This window comes from Mauremys reevesii, linkage group 1 (genome assembly GCF_016161935.1).
Source record: "Mauremys reevesii isolate NIE-2019 linkage group 1, ASM1616193v1, whole genome shotgun sequence".
Lineage (NCBI taxonomy): Eukaryota > Metazoa > Chordata > Testudines > Geoemydidae > Mauremys > Mauremys reevesii.
In genome coordinates this window covers 263,033,374-263,046,053 of record NC_052623.1, presented here as the reverse complement: position 1 = coordinate 263,046,053, position 12,680 = coordinate 263,033,374, and the positions used below count along the sequence as shown (strand labels likewise).

The 12,680-nt window shown below is 39.2% G+C and overlaps 1 protein-coding gene across 2 annotated transcripts in view; it reads right to left on the bottom strand.

The window, feature by feature from the left end:
• POLR3B (RNA polymerase III subunit B) overlaps positions 1–12,680 on the bottom strand; it is a 130,622-nt gene that overhangs the window by 68,387 nt on the left and 49,555 nt on the right. For both annotated transcript variants that reach the window (XM_039514457.1, XM_039514467.1), the window contains exons 13-16: positions 12,030–12,191; positions 5,796–5,996; positions 3,275–3,437; positions 676–829 (exon numbers count right to left, since the gene is read on the bottom strand). In XM_039514457.1, coding sequence (XP_039370391.1) covers positions 676–829; positions 3,275–3,437; positions 5,796–5,996; positions 12,030–12,191 — 680 coding nt within the window. The remainder of the gene's footprint in view (positions 1–675; positions 830–3,274; positions 3,438–5,795; positions 5,997–12,029; positions 12,192–12,680) is intronic.

Here is a 12,680-nt window from a genome sequence, read left to right as displayed (position 1 = left end):
ATTTTCCCACACTGAATAACCATGAGTCATCATGGATGGGGAGGGTAAGTTTTTAAATCCAGAATTTGGGGCGGGGGCAGTCTCAAGGCGGGAGGCTGTCCATGAACACTGGATCCTTCCTATAGCTAGGGGATATGCTGAGAAACGGTTAAGGCACGAGGCAACTTATATTAGAAAAGAGTTTGTCTAATAAGGAAGTGTAAAGCCTAATGTTGCGTCTTTATGTTTATTTTCTGTGTTACTTGTACATGTTTGCTCTCCTTTATTAGTTGATCTTTGAATCTGTGGTTTTTCTATTAAATGTTGTGTTGATTTTCACCCCAAGCAGGTCTCTGGTGTGTAAACGGTGTGGAATATGTATGCCAAAACAAGCTGGTATCTGGGGGGCTGGTTTCACACCTTTGGGAGTAACAAATCCGAGAGGAACAGTTCAAGTGTCTGGTAATTAAGAACTCAGGGAGGATGAATTTGGGGAGTCTTGGGACTGAAAGGACTGTTGGTGTCATCCTGCAAGAGCCTAGGGGGTGAGACCTTATGCTGTGGATAGGTTACTGGTTCAGAGACCTGAGCCATAGCTGCACAGCACAGAGGCCCCCCAAGGTTACAGGGGCAGGGCAGGCAGTGACAGAATCCCTTACTAGTCTGGCTGGTCCCCCAGTCATCACAGAAGTTTACCTGCACAATCTTCCTCCATCAGAGGAAATGTAGACACATCTGTCAGCAAGATTTGTGGAGATTGAAACAAATTCATTGATATAACCTGCTCGCCGCATTAGCCGAAACGTGTGAACTAGTTTTGGATGGTCTCGAATGACACCAAGGATGTTACCTGTTCAAGAAAACGAACATGTTTTATATGCTTCAAAATTCTCTTCAGTTTAGAGCTTCTTTCCTTCTTAAACGTGACAGGAAATACCTATAAGGTGAGTCTATGCTGCAGCTGGGAATGAGCCTCCCACACCAGATAGAGACAAACCAGAGTTTGCTATCTTTAGTGCGCTAGCTCAAGCAAGGCTATGAGGGCATTGCAGCAAGGGCAGTAGCTCTGGCTAGCCATCTGAGCTTGGACTCAGGCAGCTAACCTGAGCCACCACCTGGGCTGCAACGTCCACACTGCTATCTTTAGCGTGTTACCTTGAGCAGAGCTAGCATGAGTCTGTCTACCCGGGCTGGGAGGCTCACTCCCCATTGCTTGGTAGACATACCTGAAAAATTTCAGCTTTTCATCAAGAAGCCAAAACATTTTCAAGTCAAAACCCCCAAAATATTTTGGTTTTGTCTGAAAATTTTAGGTTTTTCCTCCAAACAAAACAAAACAAAACAAAAACAAAAAACCACCACCAATTTCTTTCAAGGAACACAGCCACTTTCCACAATAATTTTTGTTTGCTCAAAATATCTACTTTTCCATAGAAACAGTTTCATTCAAAAATTGTCTACCAACCCTACCAATATATTTCTATCAATTTCTCCACAGCATCTTGAACAAAAAATGATGTGCTCATTCCAGTTTCATTTTAATGAATTCCTATTCAGTATGCCTACAAAATTCGCCTTTTTATGTACAGGTAAGTAACGCTTCTGAAGACTCGAACTCAAGGTCTCTTTGGCAAGAGTATGTGGGAGGGACTAACCCAGAAATATTTATGATGACTTTTAAGAAATTAACCCCCTCCCCCCAATATTTACATTAAGGTAACTGCACACAATAGCACTAGAACTTCCTTTTTAAGACCCAATTCAACAAATCATTCATATTTAGCAAAGCATTTAGCATGCATGTTAACTGCTTTGCTGAATAAGGATGGACATAAGCATTTTGTCATCATCTCTGCAGACAATAGCGTAAAAATGTACTTTTAAAGACCTAGCAGAATTCAGATCATCATAGAACATAAAAAGAAATGGTGCAGGTACTGGAATTCAGAGCAGTTTTTTTTTTAAATGAACAAACAATAGCTAGAGATTGGTAATGGGATAGGGACCCCTTTTTCTTTGTAGGTCACTGGTTCAAATCTAACATGTGTCAGTGGTCTGCAAGTCAAATTTTTAAGCACTGAAAAAAGCAAAATTGTAGATTTAATAGTGAAAGTATTTTGCTTTCATTTAATTGTGTATTTTCTATTTTTAGGAATGCTACTTATCTCTGCAAAAGACATTGCTACCATATTCCACAGAACCTGTGAACTAGGAAAAGTAAAGGTTGAGTCAGCATTTCTGTTATAAAACCCCATTTATAATCTAGGTGAAGTGTAACATGTGCATGGTTCATTAGCCTTTACAAAACACACACAGAAAAGCAAAGGAAGTCATTTTACTTCTTGAGGAATCTTTTCTGGAGAGCGGGACAGGGTACAAAAAACAAAAACAAAAAAACTTTTTTTGTTTATCTCCATCTTCTAAACCCTGAATTCAAAATATAAATGAGGCCTTTTTGTTACCAAAAGAGACCAAATACTGGATGTCTGAAAAGTGGTTAATGAATGACAAAGAGCAATTTTATTTCATACCTTTTAATCTGTTAGTATCACAAATGGTGAGACTGATATGATATTAAATGAGGATTTAGACAACAGACTCCAAGTCAATAATGTGTATGTGCATAATATACATTTTTTAAAGACACACGTCCATCCAATGTGCAAAAAAGAAAGAAGCTGGCCTGTTCTCCTAGGTGAATTTTTGTAACTATCCATGATGGTGTAGGGAGTGCTGAGGGTGGTGGACTAGATGACCTCTTTAGGTCCCTTCCAGCCCTACATTTCTATGATTCTAGGATTGGAGTTCTCCCCAACAAAGATAAAAATATTTTTCAAGAGGATAGTAATGCTAACTTTATAACAAAATAAAAATTAGGACTTCAAACCCTGCATAGCATTACATTCCAGATAATATCACAATCAGTGTGGAATTTAAAGCGTGTCCTTGTGCATGTTTCATACAGTACTGTTAGGTACCATTTAAGAGCCAATATTTAAGGAGGCTTTAACACAGCCTCCAGTTTTGTGCCAGAAATTCTGCAGCCACAATGAACTGTGGTCATAATTTTTGGGGCATAAACAACAACTACAGATGACTAAATGCCATCATTTGGACTGTCAACTCTTAGCGGTAGGAGCAGTGAAGTAGATATCAAAACATTTGCACTTGAAATTGGTACATGAAAAACTCCATCTGCACTTGATTGTGATCAAAAAAGATGCTGAACAGTTTTTAAAGTTTGCCCCCCCATAGCTGTGTCAAGATGGAGCAAGACCAATGGGAAGTTACATACCATTAAGGAAGACAAGGAACACATTTGGATATGAAAGTTCTTCTCCACATAGTAAGTTTACATCTTCTACTCCAAGGTTACTGGCTAATTTAATAATCGGGCCATCTTCCATATCAGTAGTAATGTGAGTCATCAGAGCTAGGTTTTTAACCAAACCACAAGCCTAAAAAAACAAATATGAACAAGTTATTCCAAAGCACATATACTGATGTCACAAACTGCATTGTTTTTAACATAATTCTGTAAGTATGTACAACGTGTATTACAACATAAGTGATAGAAATGAGGTTGGATACAAAATAATTCCCTCTGGGAAAAAATGGCTTATAAAAGGATCTGAGAAGAAAAACAAATAGAAAGTACATTCTAATCATCACACTGAAATTCCATGTTTTTAAATGCAAAATCTTCAATTTTGAATTCTAAAAGTGTGACTGCAAAGCTGCAGCTATTTTTCAAACTATTACACTGTAGTAGTATTAAATTATGTAAAATACAAGATATATGCAACTATTTTAATTCCTATTGAGATCAAATTTTATTTTTTTGAAAGGTGCTAAACTTATAAGGTATAAAATAGACCTTATTTATCTCTCCATGTAAAAGTTACTCTGAAATAGAATAATGCATCATTTAAAGAAATACAATAGAAAAAAAATGACTCAGCATTATTAAAGAATTTGAAAATACGTAATATAGGCCTTTAGTATGGCTGAAAACTCATCCATTCTTTTATCTATATGTAGGTCTGTTTTTATGTATTTAAGATTAGGGTTTCACTGGTAAAATTAGAATTAACCAATGTGACAATAACTTGTTAGGATGCCAAATGTATGTTTATATTATTCACTGTAGTCAATACCAAAAAAAAAGTACAGCGCTAAAATGGCAGCTTTTAAAGGAATCATAACAAAAGTTGTTTTGTCCATATGAAGGTATCTGACATCCCATATGCCGTAAAGTAAGCTTTAAGAAAATAAACATCTTAAATTATATAATACTTGGACATTTCAGCAAATCACTTCACCTATTTAATGCAAATGGTTCTTCCTGCTTATCTCCTAGTGCTGGAAAGTCCAACACTCCCATCAGGCATTGTATCAGAACAATTTACTCCCAATATCAATTGTTTGGTGAGATAGTTTTATGATTTTGTTGCATTAAGAATTAGTGAAGAAAAATTTCTTCACTAAACTACAGCAGTTTCTGTAATATTCACAAATTATTTACAATAACCTCTTCTCTGAAAGTCTAAGGCTCAGGCTGACATGGCAATCTCACAATAGTAAGACACATCCATTTATAGCATAAAGAGATAAGAGTTTAAGACTCTTTGAACCCTTCAGCCCTGGCTGGTAGGGGAAGCAAGATGAGGTTCCAAAGAGAAGACGATGCCTGATGTCATTCTGTTGCAAATCCAGATGAAGAGCTCCATACAGAGTCCCACCCAGCTCACCTCAGCCAAAAAGACGTCTGCCGTAACAAGAAATGGGGAGTGCAATGAGAGAGGACTTTGTTGGGGATCAGACGGGACATCCCCATGTCCCTTAGCTCTTCACTTGAAGTGGAGGAATAGACAATAGTGTCTCTGAATATGCCCCTTTCAACCTTTTTTTTTTTTTTTTTTTTTAAATTAGGACAGTGATACTTAGAGGCAGCAGCCAAGATTCAGAGCTCCATTGTGCAATGTGCTGTACGCACATAGAAAGAAACAGTCCCTGCTCCACAGAGCTTAACGTCTAAATAGGTAAAACAAATAAATTATTCCCATTTTACAGACTGGGAACCAATGCACAGAAAGAGTCAATGACTTACTCCAGGTCTCACAGAAAGTCTGTGGCAGAGGTGGGGATTGGTGCTTACTTGCAGCTCCAACTTGTGAATTTTAAAAGAGAAAAAGTTACCAGTCTCCCAGGGGTGGCCTGCCAAATCTAGGATGTTAGGTAAGCAGGAAGCTGAGGCTTAGCAAGCTGGGCACTCAGTGTTCCCTTGCATCCTGCAGCAGGAGCTGGGAGAGGGGCTCAGCTAAGCATGGAAAGCACTGGGAAAGGGGACAACTCAGCTATCTGTCCCCAACTCCAGGAGCAAAAGCACCCGGCCTTCCTCCACTGTGTGAAAGAAAGGAGATAGACCTTGGGGAACAGAAAAAGTGAGAGTATAGGGAAGAAGGAAAGAATGGAGATGACTTTGTGGATGGGGAAGAAGTAGAGCAGTATAGCAAGAAACTGAACTTCAAGCATCAGCCAAAGACTGCAAAAGATCCTAGAATAGGGCAAAGTAGGTAAAACAATGTGCTGATCTCACAGGAGGGTTAGGAGAACTTGTGGTGCTACTGGGAGCTTCACCTGAGTTGTGAAGTCAGCCCTTTGGGGTAATGAAGGGCAATTTCTCTTCCCTGTAACATTGTCAGCAAAGCTGATCTTCTGATATAGGACTGTCTGGTTCAAAAGACACTGTGCCTGCCTCCCTGGGTGTTGGGGGTGAGTGGAAAAGTGAGGGAAATAAAACGCAATTTCCTTACCTCTCCTTCAGGAGTGTCTGATGGGCAAAGCATACCCCACTGAGATGGCTGAAGAGATCGGGGGCCACTCACTTTTCTTGTCTTTTCAAACTGAGAAGAGATTCTTGTCATCATTCCCAGAGCAGATATATAAGACAAGCGGGACAACACCTGTGTCACACCTTGGCGGTCCATTTTGAATCTTTTCAGTGACCAATTTCCCTATACAGCAAAGAAAACATGTATTCTTTCAAAATGCTACCATCATTTACCCCTTATCCTGACCACTCATATTTCTTTTAGAGTAGTGACACTCAGACCTCAGTGGGTCAGGAGCCAAATTAGCAATCAACCTTATTCAAAAAAAGCCACAGGAGTTGGAATTCATTGTTTTATTTACTATTTTTATGTATATATGTTATTCTCACAGCAAAATGACTGACCAAGTATTATTATTTTATCAACTATAATTGGTTAATAGAGTAAAAGCATCCTGATTGGTTAATAATTAAATCCTCAGTGTTTTACCATCATGTGCTGCAAAGAGTTGCAGGAGACACGTTAAAAAGAGCCACTTGCAGCTTTTGAGCCTCCATCCCAGTATCACTGTTTTAGAATATTTCTGACAAACCAGTTGAGGATCTCTGCATCGCAGATGCTGTGCATTTTATAAACAACCTTCTACTTCCTTATTTGCATCTAAAGATATTCCCCAAGCTAGGGTCTAAATTGCATAGTCTATTCCCACAGCTCCCATTGGCTGGGAACAGCGAATTGTGGCCACTAGGAGCTGCGTGCAGCCGTGCCTGTGGACCATCAATGTAAACAAACGGTCTTGCGGCCCATCAACAGATTACCCTGACGGGTCGCAGGTTGCACACCAATGTCCTAGAGACTGTTCAAAAACTGGGGGCATAGCACTGATCCTGTGGATCTGCGACACTGTACCAAACAGAATTTGTTCTGTGTTTACCAGAAACATTCCAGGAGAATGAACATTCAGTGTGATTAAGTGCTTGGATTGAAGAGGAAAGTCAAATGAGTGTAGACACCATCAAAGCTGTTCTTTTGATCAACTGAATATTAATACTTGTTCCGTGTCATATGATAAACTCATTCATAACACCAAGATACTGGGGGGAGGGGGGGAGGAGGAGGGATGGGGGAGGGGAAATCCTCCACCTTGGCAAATACGCACATGTTGCTGTCAAGTAGGAAGCTGACAACAGCAACACCAGGACATTTTTTTTATTTTTTGAAGAAATGTACTTTTGTACTTTATAGGAGTCTTTTAAACCAAAGAAAAAAAAAGAAGAAAAAGAAAAAGAAAAAAGAAAAGAAGAACCACCACACCACGGAAGTGTCCCAGTTTTTAAGTTTGAAAATGATTACCTTTGCTATAACCATGTCGAAAAAACACTGTACCACTAATGCAACTATGCACAAGTTACTTTTGCCTGAAGGAGACCAATGATCTAAATTTACAACCTGAGCTTGCTGTGCTGAAAACTACCCCAGAATTAGGAAAGGTCACGACTACAAAACATTCAATCTTTCTCAGTAAAATAGACCAATTTCTTAATCTCTGGCAAGAGTATCACTAGTAATACCTCAGAGAGGGAAGTCGCTGGAAGCAAACATCAAACAGAGTTTAAGCTAGCTGATGCACTTCCCTCTGGTTGTGACTACCACACCTAGATTGAACAGTTTGGGTCAGGTTGGCATCGGTAGCAATTGCTGTCCTGCATTGGACTAACTGCTCTTTCCTGAATCACCATGTACATGTTGCATTTCCCCCATCCACTTCTCTTCAGTCTGTTAGGGTATGTCTACACAGCAGCTGGGAGGTGCAAGCCTCAGCTTGGGTAGAGCTAGCATGCTAAAAACAGTGTGTCCACAACAGCATGGGCAGTGGCTTGGGCTCACTGCCAGAGTACTATCCTGCCCAACCTCTGCCATGCTGCTATTTTTAGGCGCGAGCTCGAGCTGAGCTAGCGCATGTATGTCTACCTGAGCTGGGAACTACATCTCCCAGTTGATGTGTAGTCATACCCTCAAGTAGGGAGAGATTCTTCTTCATGTTTGAGTGGGAAGGGAGCCAGTGATCCAGCATGAATTTTTGCAATGATGTCAAGTAAGACTTGGAAAGATCTATGGGGACGAGAGACCCACACTTCATAATCTGAGCAGATTATGTACAGTTGATTCCTTTGTCATCTGTGTTTGACTCACTAGATCTTTTGGTCTCCAAGAATTCTTCTTAGGGCAGAAACCTGTTGTCTTTGTTGATATATAACAGTACTTGCTGGTGAACTTTTAACTGTGACTGCATTTTCCTTGCAGCTGACCACAAATCGGTGAATTAACAGAAGTTTTATCTTGGTTTCCATAATCAGCTCCAAGTCCCTCCTGCATTTGGCTTGATGAGAATGTCATCCCAGATAGGTCAAAATAGATACCAACACTATAGAGGTCTACTTACTTAAAGACTCTGGGGGCAGAAAAGAGTCCAATCAGATGTGTGTCTTGTATTGATATGGTCTGTCATAATAGAAGCAGAGGAATCTCAACTGTGATTTTCATATAGGCTTTGTCAAGTCTATCAACATCATGATATCCTCGGGATTACTGCAGCTATGGAATGGAATGTCTTTGTGGAACTTCAAATACTTAATATTTTGCTAAGGAACTTCAAGCCCAATATTGCTCTGATATCTTGGGGCCAACAAAGATATATTACCAAGAGCCTACTTTGTTCCCCTGTTGGACAGACTCCAACCTCTCTATTGACATTAGGTATTCTATGGCAAAGAACAGATTGCAGCATTTCTGCAAATTCCTGGATTTTGGAGACTATATAAACCTGTTAAATTCAGCACAAGGTCTGGGACATAAGCTCTGTGGGGAGTTCCCAGAATCCACTTGTTGGAGATAGCATGTTCTATTCCATTTTGAAAAGAAAGATTCCACCACTAATTATGTAGGTCTGTTTACCCTAGCTGTCATCAAGCTGTCTGGTATAGGACTAGCTAGTTGGAAATTTGGCATACATATCCTTCTCTGCTGTATCTTCCTCAGGATTGCCCTCTGTTGAAACCTGTGTGCTTTCTGGGGAATTCTTTCAGTAGATGCTAGCAAAAGAAATTCTTGACTTAGTTTAGGACCTAGTTGCCTGAAATCACTTCAGAGGGTGGTTTGTTGGGCTTCTTAAAGTTAGAGTTGTTACTATGTTATTCATTTTCTCACTGTCCAGAAGACTGAGCCAAACCTTGTGGCTACTTTGCCTACATATCTCCGAAGAGCAAAGCTATTTCCTGGCTGTGATGAAGGACATGACCAGGACACTTGGTGATCAGACTAGATTATTTTGTCTTTTGGGATCTTAGTTCAGTTCCCTAATTTAGACAATGGCTGCCCGGGAGAAGCATGTGGAAACTGATGAAGCTTGAAGTAAGGCACAATCTTACAATCCATAAGGTCCTTGTGGAGGAAGTCCTCCTTCATCAGGAATGAAGTCTTGGATGTGGGCCACCACTGCTACATCTACTTTGAGTAGAATAAAGGAGCAATATTTTCCTTCTGAAGTGCACAAAACTTGCCATATTGGTATTAGGCAATCCTTTTCTAGATGTCCCTAGTCTCTGAATGAGGTTTTCCACAGAGGCATGAATGGCATTTCATGGTACTTTGGGCAATACAGAATAAGCCACATTGTGGCTACAGGATTAAACTCCTCAGTCTCAGTTTGGAGGCCAAGAGCCACAATTACCCTGTGTTTCACAGACTTGAACATTTCAGGCAGGAAGAAATACTCCTGTGTTTCTTTAGCAGACTCCTGCACTCTTATTCAGACAACACCTTCTCCTCACTGAATGAGCTGTCTGAGGAGCAAAACCTTACTGAGGAAAGGGTGACTGCATATGTTCCACCTTTTGGCTTCCTTAAGCCTTTGGCCATTTAGAATGCATGTATTTCTTCCTCACTCTTTCTACTACAGAGAAGAAGAGTCCCATTGACTCAACCTCAAATTCTGGTCACTCTGACTAATCCAGTCACTACTTGTTCTTCTCCAGGATCTGATCTTAATAGCCCACTCTGTGTATTCTTGCTCTTCATCCTCACCTGAGCTGGAGAAGAATAATTCTCTTGGCAGGCACTTAAATGAAGGAGAAGCAGCCTAGTTTGAGGAGTTGTATGGACCTTTAGAAACTATGCAAACCTAACACTGTCCAGAAAAATGAGTGGCAGGTGACAGTATGTAAATGTAGATGAAACAGTACAATAACATTCCTATAACAAATAAGAAAAGCATGGTCTTTCAGAGTAAAGAGACTCCTGGTTACGATATATCTTTTCATTGTCCCAAGAGCTTGCAAACATACAGATTTAGAAATGTTTAAGCCTGTAAAATTACTGCATGTTCCACTTATTCCTCCACCCCTCCTTTTACTTTTGGAAAACTAAATATAAAGTCTGTAGTAAGCATCACTGAACACCACGCAGATGGCTGAAACAGGAATGCTATGGATTCTTCTACATGTTGTGGGTGTAATTATGAATCTGCTGATCTATTCCATGTTCTCAGGGATTATCCTTAAAAACTTTCTGGTGAGATTTGTTCTACTATAACATGAGTCTTGGAAACAGAACTTGTTTAGCTTCCTGAAGAGTATACAATGAGCATTATTCCTGGGAAATTATTTCCAATTGTTCAGAGCAGATGGCTTTTAATTGCTTGTGTGGTAGTGGGGGGAAAAAAATTCTTAAGACAGTGGAAGGAGGAAGAATTTATAGTATATACTGAATAGTTGGCAGATTTATCTCGGTCAGCCCAAATGCAAAAACTGGCATCTGCTAGAAGAAGCCATTAGGATTTAGAAGACAGATCTGTCAGTCTTTTTTAAGTTATTGGCATTATAAGATTTAACTATATTTGTTACACTCAAAACTAAACACAAGATTAGCTTTATAATTGGAATCTGCTAGTTACAGACTAAGATGTTTTTGCACGTGATTTGTAGTGCCAATTTTGTTTTTAAAAACTGAAGAAAAACTCAACCTGATGCTAAGCAAAAAAAAGACCAAGAATTCCAAAGGTTGTGCAATATGTATTGAAAGTTAACTGTTAGACTACTTTGAATTAATCAATTTTAAAAAAACCAGAATTAATTAATTCAAGGATTTCAAATGCTTCACTATTGTTAGCTAAACCTCAGTGTCCCTCATAGCAACCTCATTTTACAGTTGGGTAAACTGATGCAACTCCAGATCTGAACCTCATTGTGCTTTTGCAAAAATAAAAAGTACCTACTTGAATTTTGTTGAGATGGAAAACAGCAAGCAACTAGAGATCAAAACACCCTAAGAAGCTTATAGAATTGATCTTGTTACCAGCTTTCACCCAGTTCCCCTAAGCAACTCTAAGTTGTTCAGAACTTCTGAGTTGTACATCTGAACAAGGTTCACCTCTGAGCCCAGGTCCTTTTAACCAACAGAAAACAGATACATGGGCTCCAGAGTAAACTACATGTACATATTGAAATTAATTACTTCTTTAGTTCTTGGATCAATAGTATTTAAAAAAGCACCTAGCAGCTTGTCCAGTTTTATAGGATAAGTCAACATCAGACAGAAAGAGAACACAGAAATCCTAGTCCCCTGGTAAAACCAGTAGACTGCATCATTACTCTTAATTGCAATCACCAGTGAACAAAAAGAAGCATGGTCCCTTTAAAAGGTCCAGAGCTGTAGCAGATCTTCGGTTTTACTCAATTTACAAACTAGAGCGGGTTGAAAATTTGAGGTTTTGAAACTATTATTTTATTTTTTGCCAAAAAAAAAAGTCAACATTTTTTCTGCATTTTTCAACCAGCTCCATCACAAATATTGTTGTTTGACATCAGCTAAATCTAGGTGCCAAGTATTCACCATGAATCACTGACGTAAACAAGATGTTTTTTGATAATTTAAAATGTCTTAGTTCTCACTGTTTGTTTCAGTAGGACTTCAGAGTAGTATACATTGATGTAAATGTATTATGTTGATTATCATCTCCCTCTTAGTGAGCTCTTAGAGCTTTATTCATGAGAGTTTTATCACTTGAATCTATAAAGAATATTAATAGCTTTGTTTTCATGGACCAAGGATACTGGAACCACCAGGACAAAAATAACTCACCCCTTCATCCCAGCCACCACACCCCCTACTAAGGCTGATGAGAAACCCCACCAAGCAGCAATAAAACATAGCACTTACAGTAGAGATGGCATTTACCATGCCATTGGTGATCTGATCTTGACGCATATGCTTCACTACATCAAACTGGGCTGCTCTCTGCTTTGGAATTACCTGATCAGCAATCTTTTTCATTTCAGAGTTAAATTTTTTGAACAAATCTTCAAAGAGAAGGGAAAGAAGCTGCAAAACACAAAAAAACTGGTTTTAGAATGAATAGTGAGTGACTTTTCCTCTTTTGACAGACCAAAAAATGATGCATTTTAGGTCATCAGTGCTTACTAATGTCAGCTTACTAAAAAGGATAAAAACTGTATGTTCAGTACCTAACTTTTTGGTGAGAAGGCTTTGTTTCTCTTCATTAGAAGAGAACAGAAGACCAGATTAGAAGTAATTTCAAATCAAATCAACAAACGGCCCAGCACACCTACTCTTTTTTGATTTGTCTGCCTTTCTCCTTCACCATACTTCTCTTTTCAAAATTGTGAGCCTGCACTAGCCATTTATTGATTAAAATCCTTTTTTCAACCTGGTTACATTGTATCTCATGAGATCAACCACCACTAAGGTGTGATTTTCCTGATTTCCTGACAACTACTTTTCAAGATTTAAAACGATGGCTGTATAGAAATTTGACTGCCTTAACATCCAGCCCCAGACTCCAATGCATGA